General features: G+C 46.7%; 1 protein-coding gene across 2 annotated transcripts in view; it reads left to right on the forward strand.

The window, feature by feature from the left end:
* The window catches only part of ANKRD13C (ankyrin repeat domain 13C), a 51,492-nt gene that overhangs the window by 13,818 nt on the left and 24,318 nt on the right, over window positions 1-13,356 (forward strand). For both annotated transcript variants that reach the window (XM_048859825.2, XM_048859826.2), the window contains 4 exons: window positions 3,028-3,132; window positions 4,993-5,078; window positions 10,962-11,007; window positions 12,035-12,101. In XM_048859825.2, the coding sequence (XP_048715782.1) occupies window positions 3,028-3,132; window positions 4,993-5,078; window positions 10,962-11,007; window positions 12,035-12,101 (304 nt within the window). The remainder of the gene's footprint in view (window positions 1-3,027; window positions 3,133-4,992; window positions 5,079-10,961; window positions 11,008-12,034; window positions 12,102-13,356) is intronic.

A 13,356-nucleotide genomic window follows, 5' to 3' on the forward strand; every position in this document is an offset into this window, starting at 1 on the left:
GTCATAGAATTAGAAAGGTGAGAGGAAAAAAGGCATGACCAGAGGTGCTTTTCCATCTTCACCCTGAACTAAGATAGGAAGTAGTCCTCCTAGCAGGTGGGAAAAGATGCTGCCATTTCTTCTTGCATAGTTAAACCTCTCCAGGGGAACAGGAAGAGGAAGGGCTGTTGAAACAGGTGGGCTGCTTCACATGAGTTAGCTAAGCAACAGACGCCAGGGTGTTTTTCCCAGCTGTCTACTTGTATATCAGAAATCAGGAGAGGGGAAACTCTTGTTTAAAAAAAAAACAAAACAAAACTAGGGGAAAAAAATCAAGGACCAGCTGAGATTAATGCTTTTGATCATTTTTAGGTAGGTTGGGTGAAATTAACCTTTTAGTTGCTTTAAAATCCCATTATACATGTGTACTAATTGTTGATACCAACATCTGAAGATGTTGTATGTGACAGGTAGCCCAAAATTTCTTAGGGAAGCTTTTTATCAAAGTTTCCCCCATAAATAGTACACTGTATACTAAGATAATCTCAGTGGGATAAATGGGTGTTAACCCAGCCTGTTTCTAGATAGTTATGTCCTCTACCATTATTTGAGTAAATATCAGTGCAGTTTGGCAATTTTAAAATTAAATCAATTTCTAAAGTTTGATCTGGTTATGTCTTTAAAGAAGATTTTTTTTGGTAGTTGAACACTGGGTTGCATTGTTAATAATCAATGCTCCATGAATGTTGACTCATCCTCACAAGATCCCTGTGTAGGTAGGTATTGTCACCGTTTTAAAGTTTGTGACTTGCCCTGGGCCACATAGCAAATCATAGCATGAATTAAACTCAAGAATGCTTTGCTCATAGCCTTGTGCTCTGTCCATTAGATCATGATTTCTAGGCTCTCATATACCAGGTGACTGCATAACTTTAATCTTCTTTGTTTGGTGTTTGTATAACACATTATAATTGCACCTGTTTGTGGTATTTAATCATTTAAGCACATGGAATGCTAATGGGAGAGAAGCCTCAAACATAGGTTTGAGTAAATAATGAAAGCAAAATTAAGGGTAGAAAGTAGAAGGAGGAGGCTGTATGAACTGTGTGACCATGCTATTGAAGTGTGAATGCTTTTAAAAATATTTTTTCAGCTTCTGAAAACCAAGGGCAAAATTAGTTTCTCAATTTCATTTTTATATATGTGTCTAGTAGCTCTTCTCAATATATATACTGCCTGTAAATGACCCCAAAGTGTCTGTTGTAAATAATGAGAAATGGCAAACATAACACAATTAGCCTTTGTCCATTTTAAAGTATATATTACATGATAGCTATCATAGTTCCAACCAAAGTGAAACCAGACCCATTTTAAGAGCATTTCTGCTTCCCTTTTATTTTGGACAGTAGGGGCATTGTAGTAGAACTGGAAAGAATTCCTTTTCAGGATGCTCCTTTTGGAGCATAAGACTAAGAATATGGTTCAAATGACGTTAGCATTGTGCTGTCACTAAGACACCCTGGAAATTTTCCATTGAAACATTTATCATAGTTATTTTGGCAGGCTTTTGCTGGTGTACCAGTTAAACTGGAAGCTTATATGTAAGAGGTGGGTACCTGTGATTCTTATCTCCTAAGACTGCTTTTAAGGCAAGAGGATGTGCTCAACACATCAGCTAAGTGAACTCAGAGAAATCTCTATCATCCAGAAGTGACAGATGTCTTTAGAAGCATAACCATCAAGAACATGATAGTATGCCCATTGGGAATCTGGGTTTTAGATCAATAGACATTAGAGGCACAATGCAGTTAATCTTTCTGTTTGTGTACAGTCTCTGCATCTTGAGTAAATGTAAAATGATGGTTTGAACAACATCAGTTTGAAGAAACTAGCTGTTTTGGTTTTAAATTAAATTGGGTATGCTCTCAATCATGAGATGTGATTTCAAATCTCTATAGCTAGACAGGGTTGAGCCTGGTCAGTACTTGAATGGGACAAAGAAAACCTCAGGGGTCTAGAGAAAGTGGTCTGGGTAATTCAGTAGATTGCAAAGTTCTCTCTTAACCAATGCCCTTTTTATAGCTTTTGAGGCGAGAGAAAGCTATAGTCTTGACAATTCCTGGTCATCAAGGGTGACACACTATTTTTGTGAAACTGATGCATTGGAAACTAGGTCTGATTTGTGAACAAAATTAGTGATTGGCTGTTTCACCCATTGCTCCTACTTGCAGATGGGGAGAGGAGGTTGAACTGAAAGGAGTGATCTGTACCATTATGGCTGCCACCCTCACCATCTCCTAGTACCCTGGGATGCACTTTGACACCATTAGGTCTCCGTCAGCCTAATTCTGAGATGATCTGATCAGATCTGGTCAGAGAGAGAAAGGGGGACTTAGATGACATTCACCTCCAGTGGCTCTGTCTGCATTCTGAACACCACCTGGAATATGAGACTTTGGTTCCCGCTGTCACCCCACACTCTCATGTCATTTTTCTTTCCCACCTTTTCTTTTCTATTCTATTTTATGCCTTCTGTTTAATAAAAGTTTTAGCTGGCCAAGTCTGTCTGTCTCTCAGCACTGCAGTGAGCCTGTGACTAGGGGGCAGTTAACAGCAATGTTTTAAACAGCCAGCCTGACACTAGTACAAGTTTGCCAAGTCTCAGAGTAGCTGATAAGATCGGTGCTGTGCCCGTGTTTCTCTAGCAGTGAGATTGCAAATAAGAAACATTTACAAGTCAGTACCAGAGACAGAAGCTGCATTTTCTGTCCTTGCTGTTATTTTGTGTGTGTGCGCACGAGAGAGAGAAGGGAGGGGGGGGGAAATCTGGATCAGACTTTAACAGCAACAGTTCCAGCCCATCTCAACTGCTTTTCTCCGGAAAGGACAATTAATTATTACCATCTAAAGACTGTCACAAGCTTTTTTCCCTATAAAACCTGACAGCTGAAGGGAAGAGGAATAAGGGTTATTTTTAATGACCCCTTACAGAATAGTTAAAGGAAACTATAGTGTTTGCTCTAAATAAATAAACTTGTTCTGTTACAGAATGTGCACACTTACTTTTGGCCCACAATGCTCCAGTAAAGGTGAAAAATGCTCAGGGATGGAGTCCTCTTGCAGAAGCCATCAGCTATGGAGACAGACAAATGAGTAAGAAACCTTAGCTGATTACTTGGTTGATGTAAACAAAGGTCTTACTTAGCCTAAAAGAAAAGGAGTACTTGTGGCATCTTAGAGACTAACCAATTTATTTGAGCATAAGCTTTCGTGAGCTACAGCTCACTTCATCAAATTGGTTACTCTCTAAGGTGCCACAAGTACTCCTTTTCTTTCTGCGAATACAGACTAACATTGCTGTTACTCTGAAACCTTACTTAGCCTAGGAAATGAAGTCTGTTTAGCTGTCATGAAGTGTATTACTTGGCACCTCCTGTCGACAAAGACAGTGTTAATTGGTTGTTAAGGCTCCCTCTAAGGTTGACTGCAACTAGTTAACATTTATTTAAAATGCTACTGCCTTTGTCTACCCTGGACACTGTGGTGTTTTAAAATGCATTTTCTGTCCTTTCTGTTCGATTATTAAAAGCCCTGTTAATTAATATCTCTGCTAAACAGTTTTCCTAGTCCTGATAGCACCAGAATGGTAGTAAGATAAACTGTGTTGAAATGAAGACCGAAATTAAGTATGTTTAAGACCTTGTTTTTCAGTGAATGTGAAAACCACAAACTGACCTTTTCTAAATAAGAGTGAAATCATAAACCAAGGTAGCAATGTGATTCACTCACATTCTGCTATTCCTTCAGTGTGGACCATTGGGACATTTTAATGCCTCTTAAAAGTTAATAATCAACCAGCTATGTGTTAAATACATCAAGTGCAGTTTCTAGTTGTGATTAATGGGGGAGAATGTGTGTGCAGATAACATGTAACCACTGGCAGTGGGATACTACTTTTGTCATTGGTTCTCTGCTGACCCGGGGTGGGGGTGGGGGGGGAGGACAACGACACACTAAGGGCTTGTCTACACTGGCAACATTAAAGTGCTGTTTAATCGCGGCACAGCGCTGGGAGAGAGACAAATGAGTAAGAAACCTTAGCTGATTACTTGGTTGATGTAGCGCTCTCAAAAAACCACCTCCATGAGGGGCCTAGCTACCAGCGCTGGTGCCCTGTCTACACTGGTGCTTTTCAGTGCTGAAATTTGCTGCGCTCACGGGGTGTTTTTTCACACCCCAAAGGGAGAAAGTTGCAGCGCTGTAAAGTGCCAGTGTAGACAAGTTCTAAGTCACAAACTGTGTTGAGTGAGTTACTTATCCATTCTGCTCTCAAGTGAAGCAGTAAGGGTCAAAATTAGCCCATTGCCACCTGTTAGTAGATAGCAGTTAAGTACTGCACTATTTGCTTTTTTTACTGCTTCTCATAGCACACAACTTAAGGCTTGGCTATACTTCCATTTTATAGCGCTCTAACTTGCTGGCTCAGGGGGGTGAAAAATCACCAGGATTACCAGGAGCGGTGGGAGAGCTGTCTCCCAGCGACCACACTTGCACTTCAAACATGGGAGCGCTCCCGTGACAGTGCTTTGAAGTTTCCAGTGTAACCATGCCCTTAATGTTTTGCTGCTTGTTTGTAAATACTACCAGCATTTTAAACACAAGGCATTCCTCTGTGCTGAGGGAGTCTCCCCACAGAAGTAAATGTTAATGTCTTCCACTGACACATGTCCAGTAGCGTGCCAGCAAAAATGGGATGTAGCTAGAAATGTTACCATGAATTTACAGATACCAATTTTGTTGCAAAGCAGTATTACTGAGGCTTTCTTGCTGTTGTGATTCAAATAATATATATATATATATATATATATATATAAATGAGATATTTAAAATGTCTGATGAAACAGACACTTGCTTACATTTTTCAGTATTTGAAAAGCTCTGGAAGATGAGTCCCTGCCCTGAGGGGTTCACAATCTGAGCAAAATATTTGATTTACGGTACACTTCTGTTTAGTTACAGCACTCCTAAGGAAGCTGAAGCAGCAGTCCAGGGAAAGTGTTGAAGAAAAGCGACCTCGATTATTAAAAGCCCTCAAAGAGGTAAGCTTAAGGAAACTATTGATAAATGACAATTATTCTTTTATGATGTTGACACTGAGCCACACTATCATGTCCCTGCCACTCTTCAGCAGAGCCCATTTCAAACCACGTAACCCGGTACAGAAGGTGGTCCACCACCTGATGCCGTGGCTGCCAAATTCACCACAGAGCCTGCGCCTAGCTGGGAGCCCCCTTCTCCCCCCTTAATCCTCGAATCTGCTCGGGAGGTGCCACCTTTCAGCTGCTTGCCTCCTGAAGCCCAGAGCCTCGCCTCTGCCCCCGCCCCCACCCCCACCCCTGTCCCTGCCCAATCCACCTCCTCCTGCAATGCTATTGCTGCCCCTGGGGTTATTTCTTTCCCTTTTTTTGCGGATTCCCCCCAAGGAGCAGCCTTTGCATTTTCCTGCCCCAATCCATTAGGAGCTGCAATCTTCCCTCCGCCGTCCCCTTCTACCCCAAGGCTTGAGATGGACCTAATATCTTTAGCCTGTCAGACGCCCCGTCGGTGGTCCGCACCCTGCCTGCCCTCCTCAGTGGACCACGAGGCTGTACCAAGAGCCCCACCAGGGAATAACCGGGAAATCGCAACTCCACCCCCCATGAGCTACGAAAAGCATTGTGGGAGTTTTTAGAAGACATCCATGGCTCCTGCAACAGGGTACAGCTAGCTCTCCAGTTATGGGGGAACTTTGATCAAATCCTCCAGGCCACAAGGGGCCTTATAAAGGAGGGTAGAGGGAAAGGAAGGCACGGTGCCGCGGCCTACGGGCAGGCCTGCAGCTTCCGTGATAATTTACTCACTTACGGGATGGGTCATGGATTGTTGCGCGACCCGCTGGGGGCCGCGAACACCCCCGCCAACAAGGAACCCCCAGCCCTCTGCATGACGCCTCTCATTATCGCAACTTTGAACACTAGGGGCTGTAGGATGGCTCTCCGCAGGTCCCAGGTGCTCTCTTACCTTCAGGAGGGGGGGTACTCTGTGGTTTTCCTGCAGGAGACCCATACGGATCCAACCGCCGAGGACAGCTGGGGGGACGGGGTCTACTTTAGCCACTTCGCAATTTGACAAGCTGGAGTGGCAACCCTGTTCTCCCCCAACCTACGGCCTGAGGTGCTAGGGGTCACTGAGGCCATGCCGGGCCACCTGCTGCATCTCCGAGTCCGTATAGAGGGGCTCGTGGTCAACCTCGTTAACATCTATGCCCCGACGACGAGCCCGAAGCGGCCGCAATTCTATCAGCAGGTGTCCAACTTCCTCGGCACCCTAGATTCTCACGAGTGCCTAGTCCCGGGAGGGGACTTTAACACCACCCTCGAGGAGCAGGACCGCTCAGGGGCCGAGCTGAACATTCTTCGAGGAATAGTTGAACATCACTCCCTAGTGGACGTCTGGCGTGACCACCACCCAGATGACACTTCCACGTTCACCTTTGTCCGGGTGGAGGCCCATCGGTCACACTACTTTCGGTTGGACCGTATTTATTTATCCCGTTTCCATCTTTCACAAGCCCGCTCCTCCAACATTCGGCTGGCCCCTTTTTCCGACCACCATCTAGCCACCATAACAGCCTCCCTCCGTGCAGAGAGGCCGGGGCCGGCCTATTGGCACTTTAACAGCACCCTGTTGGAGGATGAGGGCTTCATGACGTCCTTCCGGGAGTTCTGGCTGGCCTGGCGAGAGCAGCGGTGTGCCTTTTCCTCGGCGTGGCGATGGTGGGATCTAGGGAAGGTGTGCGCCAAGCTCTTCTGCCATGACTACACCTGGGGCACCAGCCGACGGAGAAATGCGGCGATAGAGCAGTTGGAACGGGAGGTCTTAGAGATGGAGAGGCGTCGGGCCGCCAGCCCCGAGGACCCGTTCTTCTGCGGAGCGTGCCGGGAGAAGCGGGAGAAGCTCCGGGCCCTCGAGGACCATCGGGCCCGAGGTGCCTTTGTTCGATCCCGCATCCGCCTCCTTCGGGAGATGGATCGCGGCTCCCGTTTCTTCTACACCCTGGAGAAAACGAGGGGGGCCAAGAAACACGTCACCTGCCTTCTAGCAGAAGATGGCACCTCCCTCATGGATCTGGTGGAGATGTGTGGGAGGGCCTGTGACTTCTACACAAGCCTTTTCTCCCCGGATCCGACCGATCCTGGCGCTTGCAGGGTGCTCTGGGAGGAACTCCCCACGGTCAGCGTGGGCATCCGAGACCAACTAGAGCTGCCTCTCACCCTGGCCGAGTTCTCAGAAGCCCTCCGTCGCATGCCCACCAATAAATCTCTGGGCATGGACGGGCTGACCGTGGAGTTCTACCACGCGTTCTGGGACATCCTTGGCCCAGACCTAGCCACTGTCTGGGCTGAGTCTTTGCAGGGCGGGCTCCTCCCTCTTTCGTGCAGGCGAGCGGTGCTCGCCTTGTTGCCGAAGAAGGGGGACCTCTGCAATTTACGAAACTGGCGTCCCGTCTCGCTCCTAAGCATGGACTACAAAATCGTAGCGAAAGCAATCTTGCTGCGGCTACGGTCCGTGATGGCGGACGTGATCCACCCAGACCAGACCTACGCTGTCCTGGGCCGCAGCATTTTTGACAACCTATTTCTAGTCCGAGACCTTTTGGAACTCAGGCATAGAGACGGTCTGTCGTTCGCCCTCCTGTCTCTTGATCAGGAAAAGGCGTTCGATAGAGTGGACCATGGGTACCTCCTGGGCACTCTGCAGGTGTTTGGATTCGGACCTCAGTTTGTGAGTTTTCTCCGGGTGCTGTATGCTTCCGCGGAGTGTCTGGTTAGACTCAACTGGACCCTGACCGAACCGGTCAGCTTCGGGCGAGGAGTACGGCAGGGGTGCCCCCCCTCAGGCCAGCTGTACACTCTAGCGATCGAGCCCTTCCTCTGTCTCCTCCGAAGGAGGTTGACAGGGTTGGTGCTGCGGGAGCCGAAGCTGCGGCTGGTCCTGTTGGCGTACGCCGATGACGTGCTCCTCATGGTCCAGGACCCGGGCGACTTGGCGCGGGTGGAGGCTTGCCAGGCCATCTATTCGGCAGCCTCCTCCATCCGAGTCAGCTGGGTTAAGAGCTCTGGCTTGGCGGTGGGGGACTGGCGGCGGGTGAACTCCCTCCCGCCTGCGCTTCAGACCATCCGGTGGAGCGCGGGTCCACTGCTCTACCTAGGCGTTTACCTTTCTGCCACGCACCCTTCTCTGCCAGAGAACTGGCAAAATTTAGAAGGCGGGGTGATAGAGCGGCTCCGGAATGGGACGAGGCTACTCCAATGTCTTTCCCTCCGAGGGAGAGCATTGGTGCTTAACTAACTAGTCCTCTCCACGCTCTGGTACCGGCTCAACACCCTGGTCCCGGCCCCGGGTTTCCTGACCAACCTCCGGACATCGATTCTAGAGTTCTTTTGGTCAGGAATGCACTGGGCCCCTGTTGGAGTTCTTCATTTACCCCTGAAGGAAGGAGGGCAGGGCCTGAAGTGTCTGCACACTCAGGTCTGTGTCTTCCGCCTCCAGGCCCTGCAGAGGCTCCTTTATAGTGCAAGTAGTTCGACGTGGAGCATACTGGCGCACGCCTTCCTGCGCCGCTTCCAAGGGCTCCGATACGACCGGCAGCTCTTTTATCTCTGTCCGAGAGGTTTTCCGTGAGACCTCTCCAGGCTGCCGGTCTTCTACCAGGACCTCCTCCGGACCTGGAAACTGTTTTCAACGACCTGGTCCGTGGCGGCCACCGTGGGAGCAGATCTCCTCGCGGAGCCCCTGCTATACAACACCCAGCTTCGTCTGCAGGTGGCGGAGTCCCGCTCGATGCGCCAGAGTTTGGACCTGGCAGAAGTCACGAGAGTCTGAGACCTCCTGGACTACGACCGGGGAGACTGGCTGGATCCCTTGACGCTTGCTTGGCGCATGGGGCTCTCCAGACCTTGTACCCCCCCGGCGCATACTTCAGGAGGTGAAGGCCGCCTTGACGCCTGCTGCTCGGGCTTATCTCAATCGAGCCGGGCGCGAGGGCGCACCCCGCCCACCCTCTACCCCAGGCCCGCTGGAGCTTTCAATTGGGCCCCTACCCCGTAGATCCCAACAAACCCCTCACCCTTTCACTGCGAGCCGGCTGCATGAACTGCAGCCGGTCAGCTTCCAAATCGTGCCACGGAAACATCTATACACACTCACGCATCACACCCTTCACGCCCACACCCTGGTGTGCAGCCCCGATACAAAGTGGAGGGACCTCCTGCCACCTTTGGAGGGTGAGCAGCCCCGGTGGGCCAGCCTGTATTCCACCTTGGTCCCGAGGCCCATCGGGGACATTAGTTGGTGGCTCCTTCACAGAGCTGTGAGCACAGGCGTGTTTTTGACGCGGTTCACCCCCATCCCAGATACTTGCCCTTTTTGCAACGTGAGGGAAATCCCGGCACACGTATATATAGAATGTGCCAGGCTGCAGCCCCTTTTCCGGCTCCTCATGAATATTTTATTACGCTTTTGGCTACACTTTTCCCCTCACCTTTTTATTTACACACTCCCCATCCGTGGTCCCCACAAAGTCGCAGGATCTCCTGGTTAACCTCCTCCTAGCCCTAGCTAAAACAGCCATTTATAAAACCAGAGAGGGGAGGCTGGCCAATGAAGCGTCCTGTGACTGTAGGGCCATTTTCCAATCCTCAGTACATTCACGTATCCGGGCGGGGTTCCTCTGGGCAGCGTCCACTGACTCCCTTGACGCCTTCGAGGAGCGGTGGGCGCTGTCTGAGGTTTTTTGCTTGGTGATCCCGTCCAGTTCCCTCCATCTGACCCTTTGATTGAGGGGAAGAGCGAGAGACCCCAGCCCCAGCCGTTGCCGCTGTGGATACCATCATCACTGTCACCTAGGAGGGGTCCTATCACACGTGGGTGTACGTCTCCCCACCCCCAAACCGCCCACCCCGCAGCCATGCCCATCTTGTTAGGAACTCTCAGGAGAGGAATAATTGGTGACACTGGGCGTGGCACTAGGTAACTCAGGTGGGTGGAAGACCATGAGTGTCGAGGAAGCCCCCCCACTCTGGGCCCAGGCTAGCCTGAACACTTCTCCCTCCTGAAGGCTGCTGTGTCATACCTTGCATTTGCTTTTGTTTTGTTGCATAGTTTTGCTTTATCCCTTTTGGTGATTTTTTGTAAGTGTTACACAAATAAAATTCTTTTCTGCTTTAAAAAAAAAAAAATTACTCTTCTGTAGCCATCCGGCCCGACCCTGTCACATGGGGTATTCCTCTTTCACGCTAACGCAAGATCATTTTTCTAATCTCCATGTTGAGATTAGAAATGGATGAATATCTCAAGTTGTTATTTAAAAAAAAATGCTTGAAAAAGTACTTTACTCCTATCCCTTTTTGTTTTTGCTTTCTGCAACTATTCTGATGCAGAAATTTGAAGAAAGCACAATTTTGAACTTGTAAATATGAATGTTTATAATAGAGTTATATTTCTCACCATAATAGAGTTATACTTCCCTAATTATGGGACAAGCAGTGCTTCCTGACTGGGGTGTTCAATCAAAGTAGCTGACATAGCCTGAATTTTTAATATTGGATATTTACAACAAATTGCTTGTCCCCAGGCCAAGAAAAGCTTGAATGATTGCAAATAAAGAAATTCAGAAATAAAGGTACTAATGGGCAGTTTAGCCTCTCAATTTGTAACTTCATCATATTCACTCTGCTCTAGTTGGAATTAAGAAATGTTAATTTAATTCTTTTTCAGATGATAACATTGAAGGAACGAACGCTAGATTTTTTTTTTTTATTCACTGATACCCTGTCTTCGTTTTATCTAGCCTTTCCCAAGATGAAATTTGCATTTTGCGTGTCTTCCCAGAAATGTTAAAGAGCTGTCAAGCTAATGATACATTCATATTTTTTTCACAGCTAGGTGACTTCTATCTAGAACTTCACTGGGATTTTCAAAGTTGGGGTAAGAGCTATACTACCTATCTTTATGTTCTGGTAGGTGCACAGAAAGGGAATCTGTAGTATCCCCCTAAAATTAGACTTCAGCATTGTTGAAAGAAAAAAATTAAACCCCACAAAGACCCCTCCTTCCTTTTAGATGTTGTGTGCAGAATTTCAAAGCCAATTTGGAATTGAAGCATGGAAAAATAAGCATCTGCTGAGCTATGAAAATTTGTTGAGCAGATGTACATGTAGCAACAACTTGGTATGTTACAAAGTAAATTGTGCTCTGTCTGTCGAGCTGGCACTGCACCTTTCTGTATAGGTGTGCAGTATCAGAAAGGGACAGACAGGGAGGGAACTGGGCCTTCTTGGTGTGGTGATGCTGAGGCCTGGTTCACAATGCCTTGATATGGTAGTCAGCCTTTGCCAGGGAAAATAGGAACCAGGAGTATAGCAAGAACTGTATTGTGGTTCCACCACCAATCTCCCACAATGGTGAGCAGCACAGCCTTGAGTGGAGTGCATCCTCTAATGACTTTCCCTAAACCATCCCATTCTGTTGATCTATGGTTGAGCCCCTCTTTGTGTAAATCCAGTTTCAGAAGAACATCATCCTGGACAGTGCATTTCAGAGCAATTATTCCTCTTCTCAGTAGGTTCAATTGACTCTGCAATTTGTTTTGTGCCTTTATAACACCACTCAGAACATTCTGGGGCATTTTTAACCATTAACTTTTTTAAGGCTGTAAAACAAATGATGCTTTTAAAAATGCAGTCAGTTGTGTTATATCTGTCTTCTCACATATTAATATTATAAGACTGTCCTGATGCCCAGTTTCACTGCTGGTTTAATGTTCACTTGAGGTTTTAGATATAAGTGTAACTAATGGGCATAGTTCTATACTTAAAATACAGCAGTATCTGAAGATGGGTGAAATTTGCAGTGTTTTATTAAATGTATATTGCTGAGAGATGGTTGCACAAAAGTACTTAGTTATATTTCTTATGTCTTGTTCAGTATTAATACTTTTCTTTTACACATATAGTGCCTTTACTTTCCCGAATTCTGCCTTCCGATGCGTGTAAAATATACAAACAAGGTATAAATATCAGGTAAGTAATATCAGTACTGGTTTGTACTATTGTAAACTTAAGTTATAAAACTAAGTGTTTATTACAGAACTCCAGCAGTGCAACTGAAATATCACTTTTGGTAGCGGTTTGAAGGCTATAATGGCTCCAGCCTGTAGAGCTTTCCGAAACAGTGTTATGCTTGCATGATTTTGTTTAAAAGGGCGTGGGAGGTGGAAGGAGTTTAAGTTGCACATTGTCCTTTTTAAAAACAAAAAAAACCTGTTGTTTATTTAACAGAATAGAACTGCCTTGCAAATAACTGAGATCTGCATTCTGAGCTAGTTGTAAAGGTTTAGTTCTGTTTAAATTAAAAATTTCTTTATGTAATGGTTAGGTTTCGGGGGTCTGTATGGAAGTGAATCAAACAAGCATTTACAGTTATTCGAATATCAAACAGGAGTGGGCTATTATTGTTGACTGTACTTAACTCTATCTTAGGGGTATAATTAGGAGTAATAGGGTAAAATTAAGGGAAGAAATTTAGTCAAGGAAAATCTGTAAATAGAGAGACCTGTTGCATAACAGTGTTTTGTAGGATGTGGGTGAAGCGCATTATAACTTATCCAGTTTCAAGTGACCAAGCATCAAAGAACACTCTAATGAAAAAAATCTCTTTTGACACAGATATCTGAATAAATCGTCTCCATTTATTGCCTTTTAGATTCTTTGGGGCCAAATCTAAATTCTTATTTGATTCAATTCTGTAAATACTTCCAAAGGCAGCTTAGGGTATGTCTACACTATGAAATTAGGTCGAATTTATAGAAGTCAGTTTTTTAGAAATCGGTTTTATATTTTCGAGTGTGTGTGTCTCCACAGAAAATGCTCTAAGTGCATTAACTCTCCAGAGTGCTTGCACAGTACCGAGGCTAGAGTCGACTTCTGGAGCATTGCACTATGGGTAGCTATCCCACAGTTCCCGCAGTCTCCGCTGCCCATTGGAATTCTGGGTTGAGATCCCAATGCCTGATGGGGCTAAAATATTGTCGTGGGTGGTTCTGGGTACATATCATCAGGCCCCCATTCCCTCCCTCCCTCCGTGAAAGCAAGGGCAGACAATCATTTCGTGCCTTTTTTCCTGAGTTACCTATGCAGATGCCATACCACGGCAAGCATGGAGCACGCTCAGCTCACTGTCACCGTATGTCTCCTGGGTGCTGGCAGACGCGGTACTGCATTGCTACACAGCAGCAGCAACCCATTGCCTTGTGGCAGCAGACGGTGCAATAGGACT

Source organism: Caretta caretta, chromosome 8 (assembly GCF_965140235.1).
Source record: "Caretta caretta isolate rCarCar2 chromosome 8, rCarCar1.hap1, whole genome shotgun sequence".
Taxonomy (NCBI): Eukaryota; Metazoa; Chordata; order Testudines; family Cheloniidae; genus Caretta; species Caretta caretta.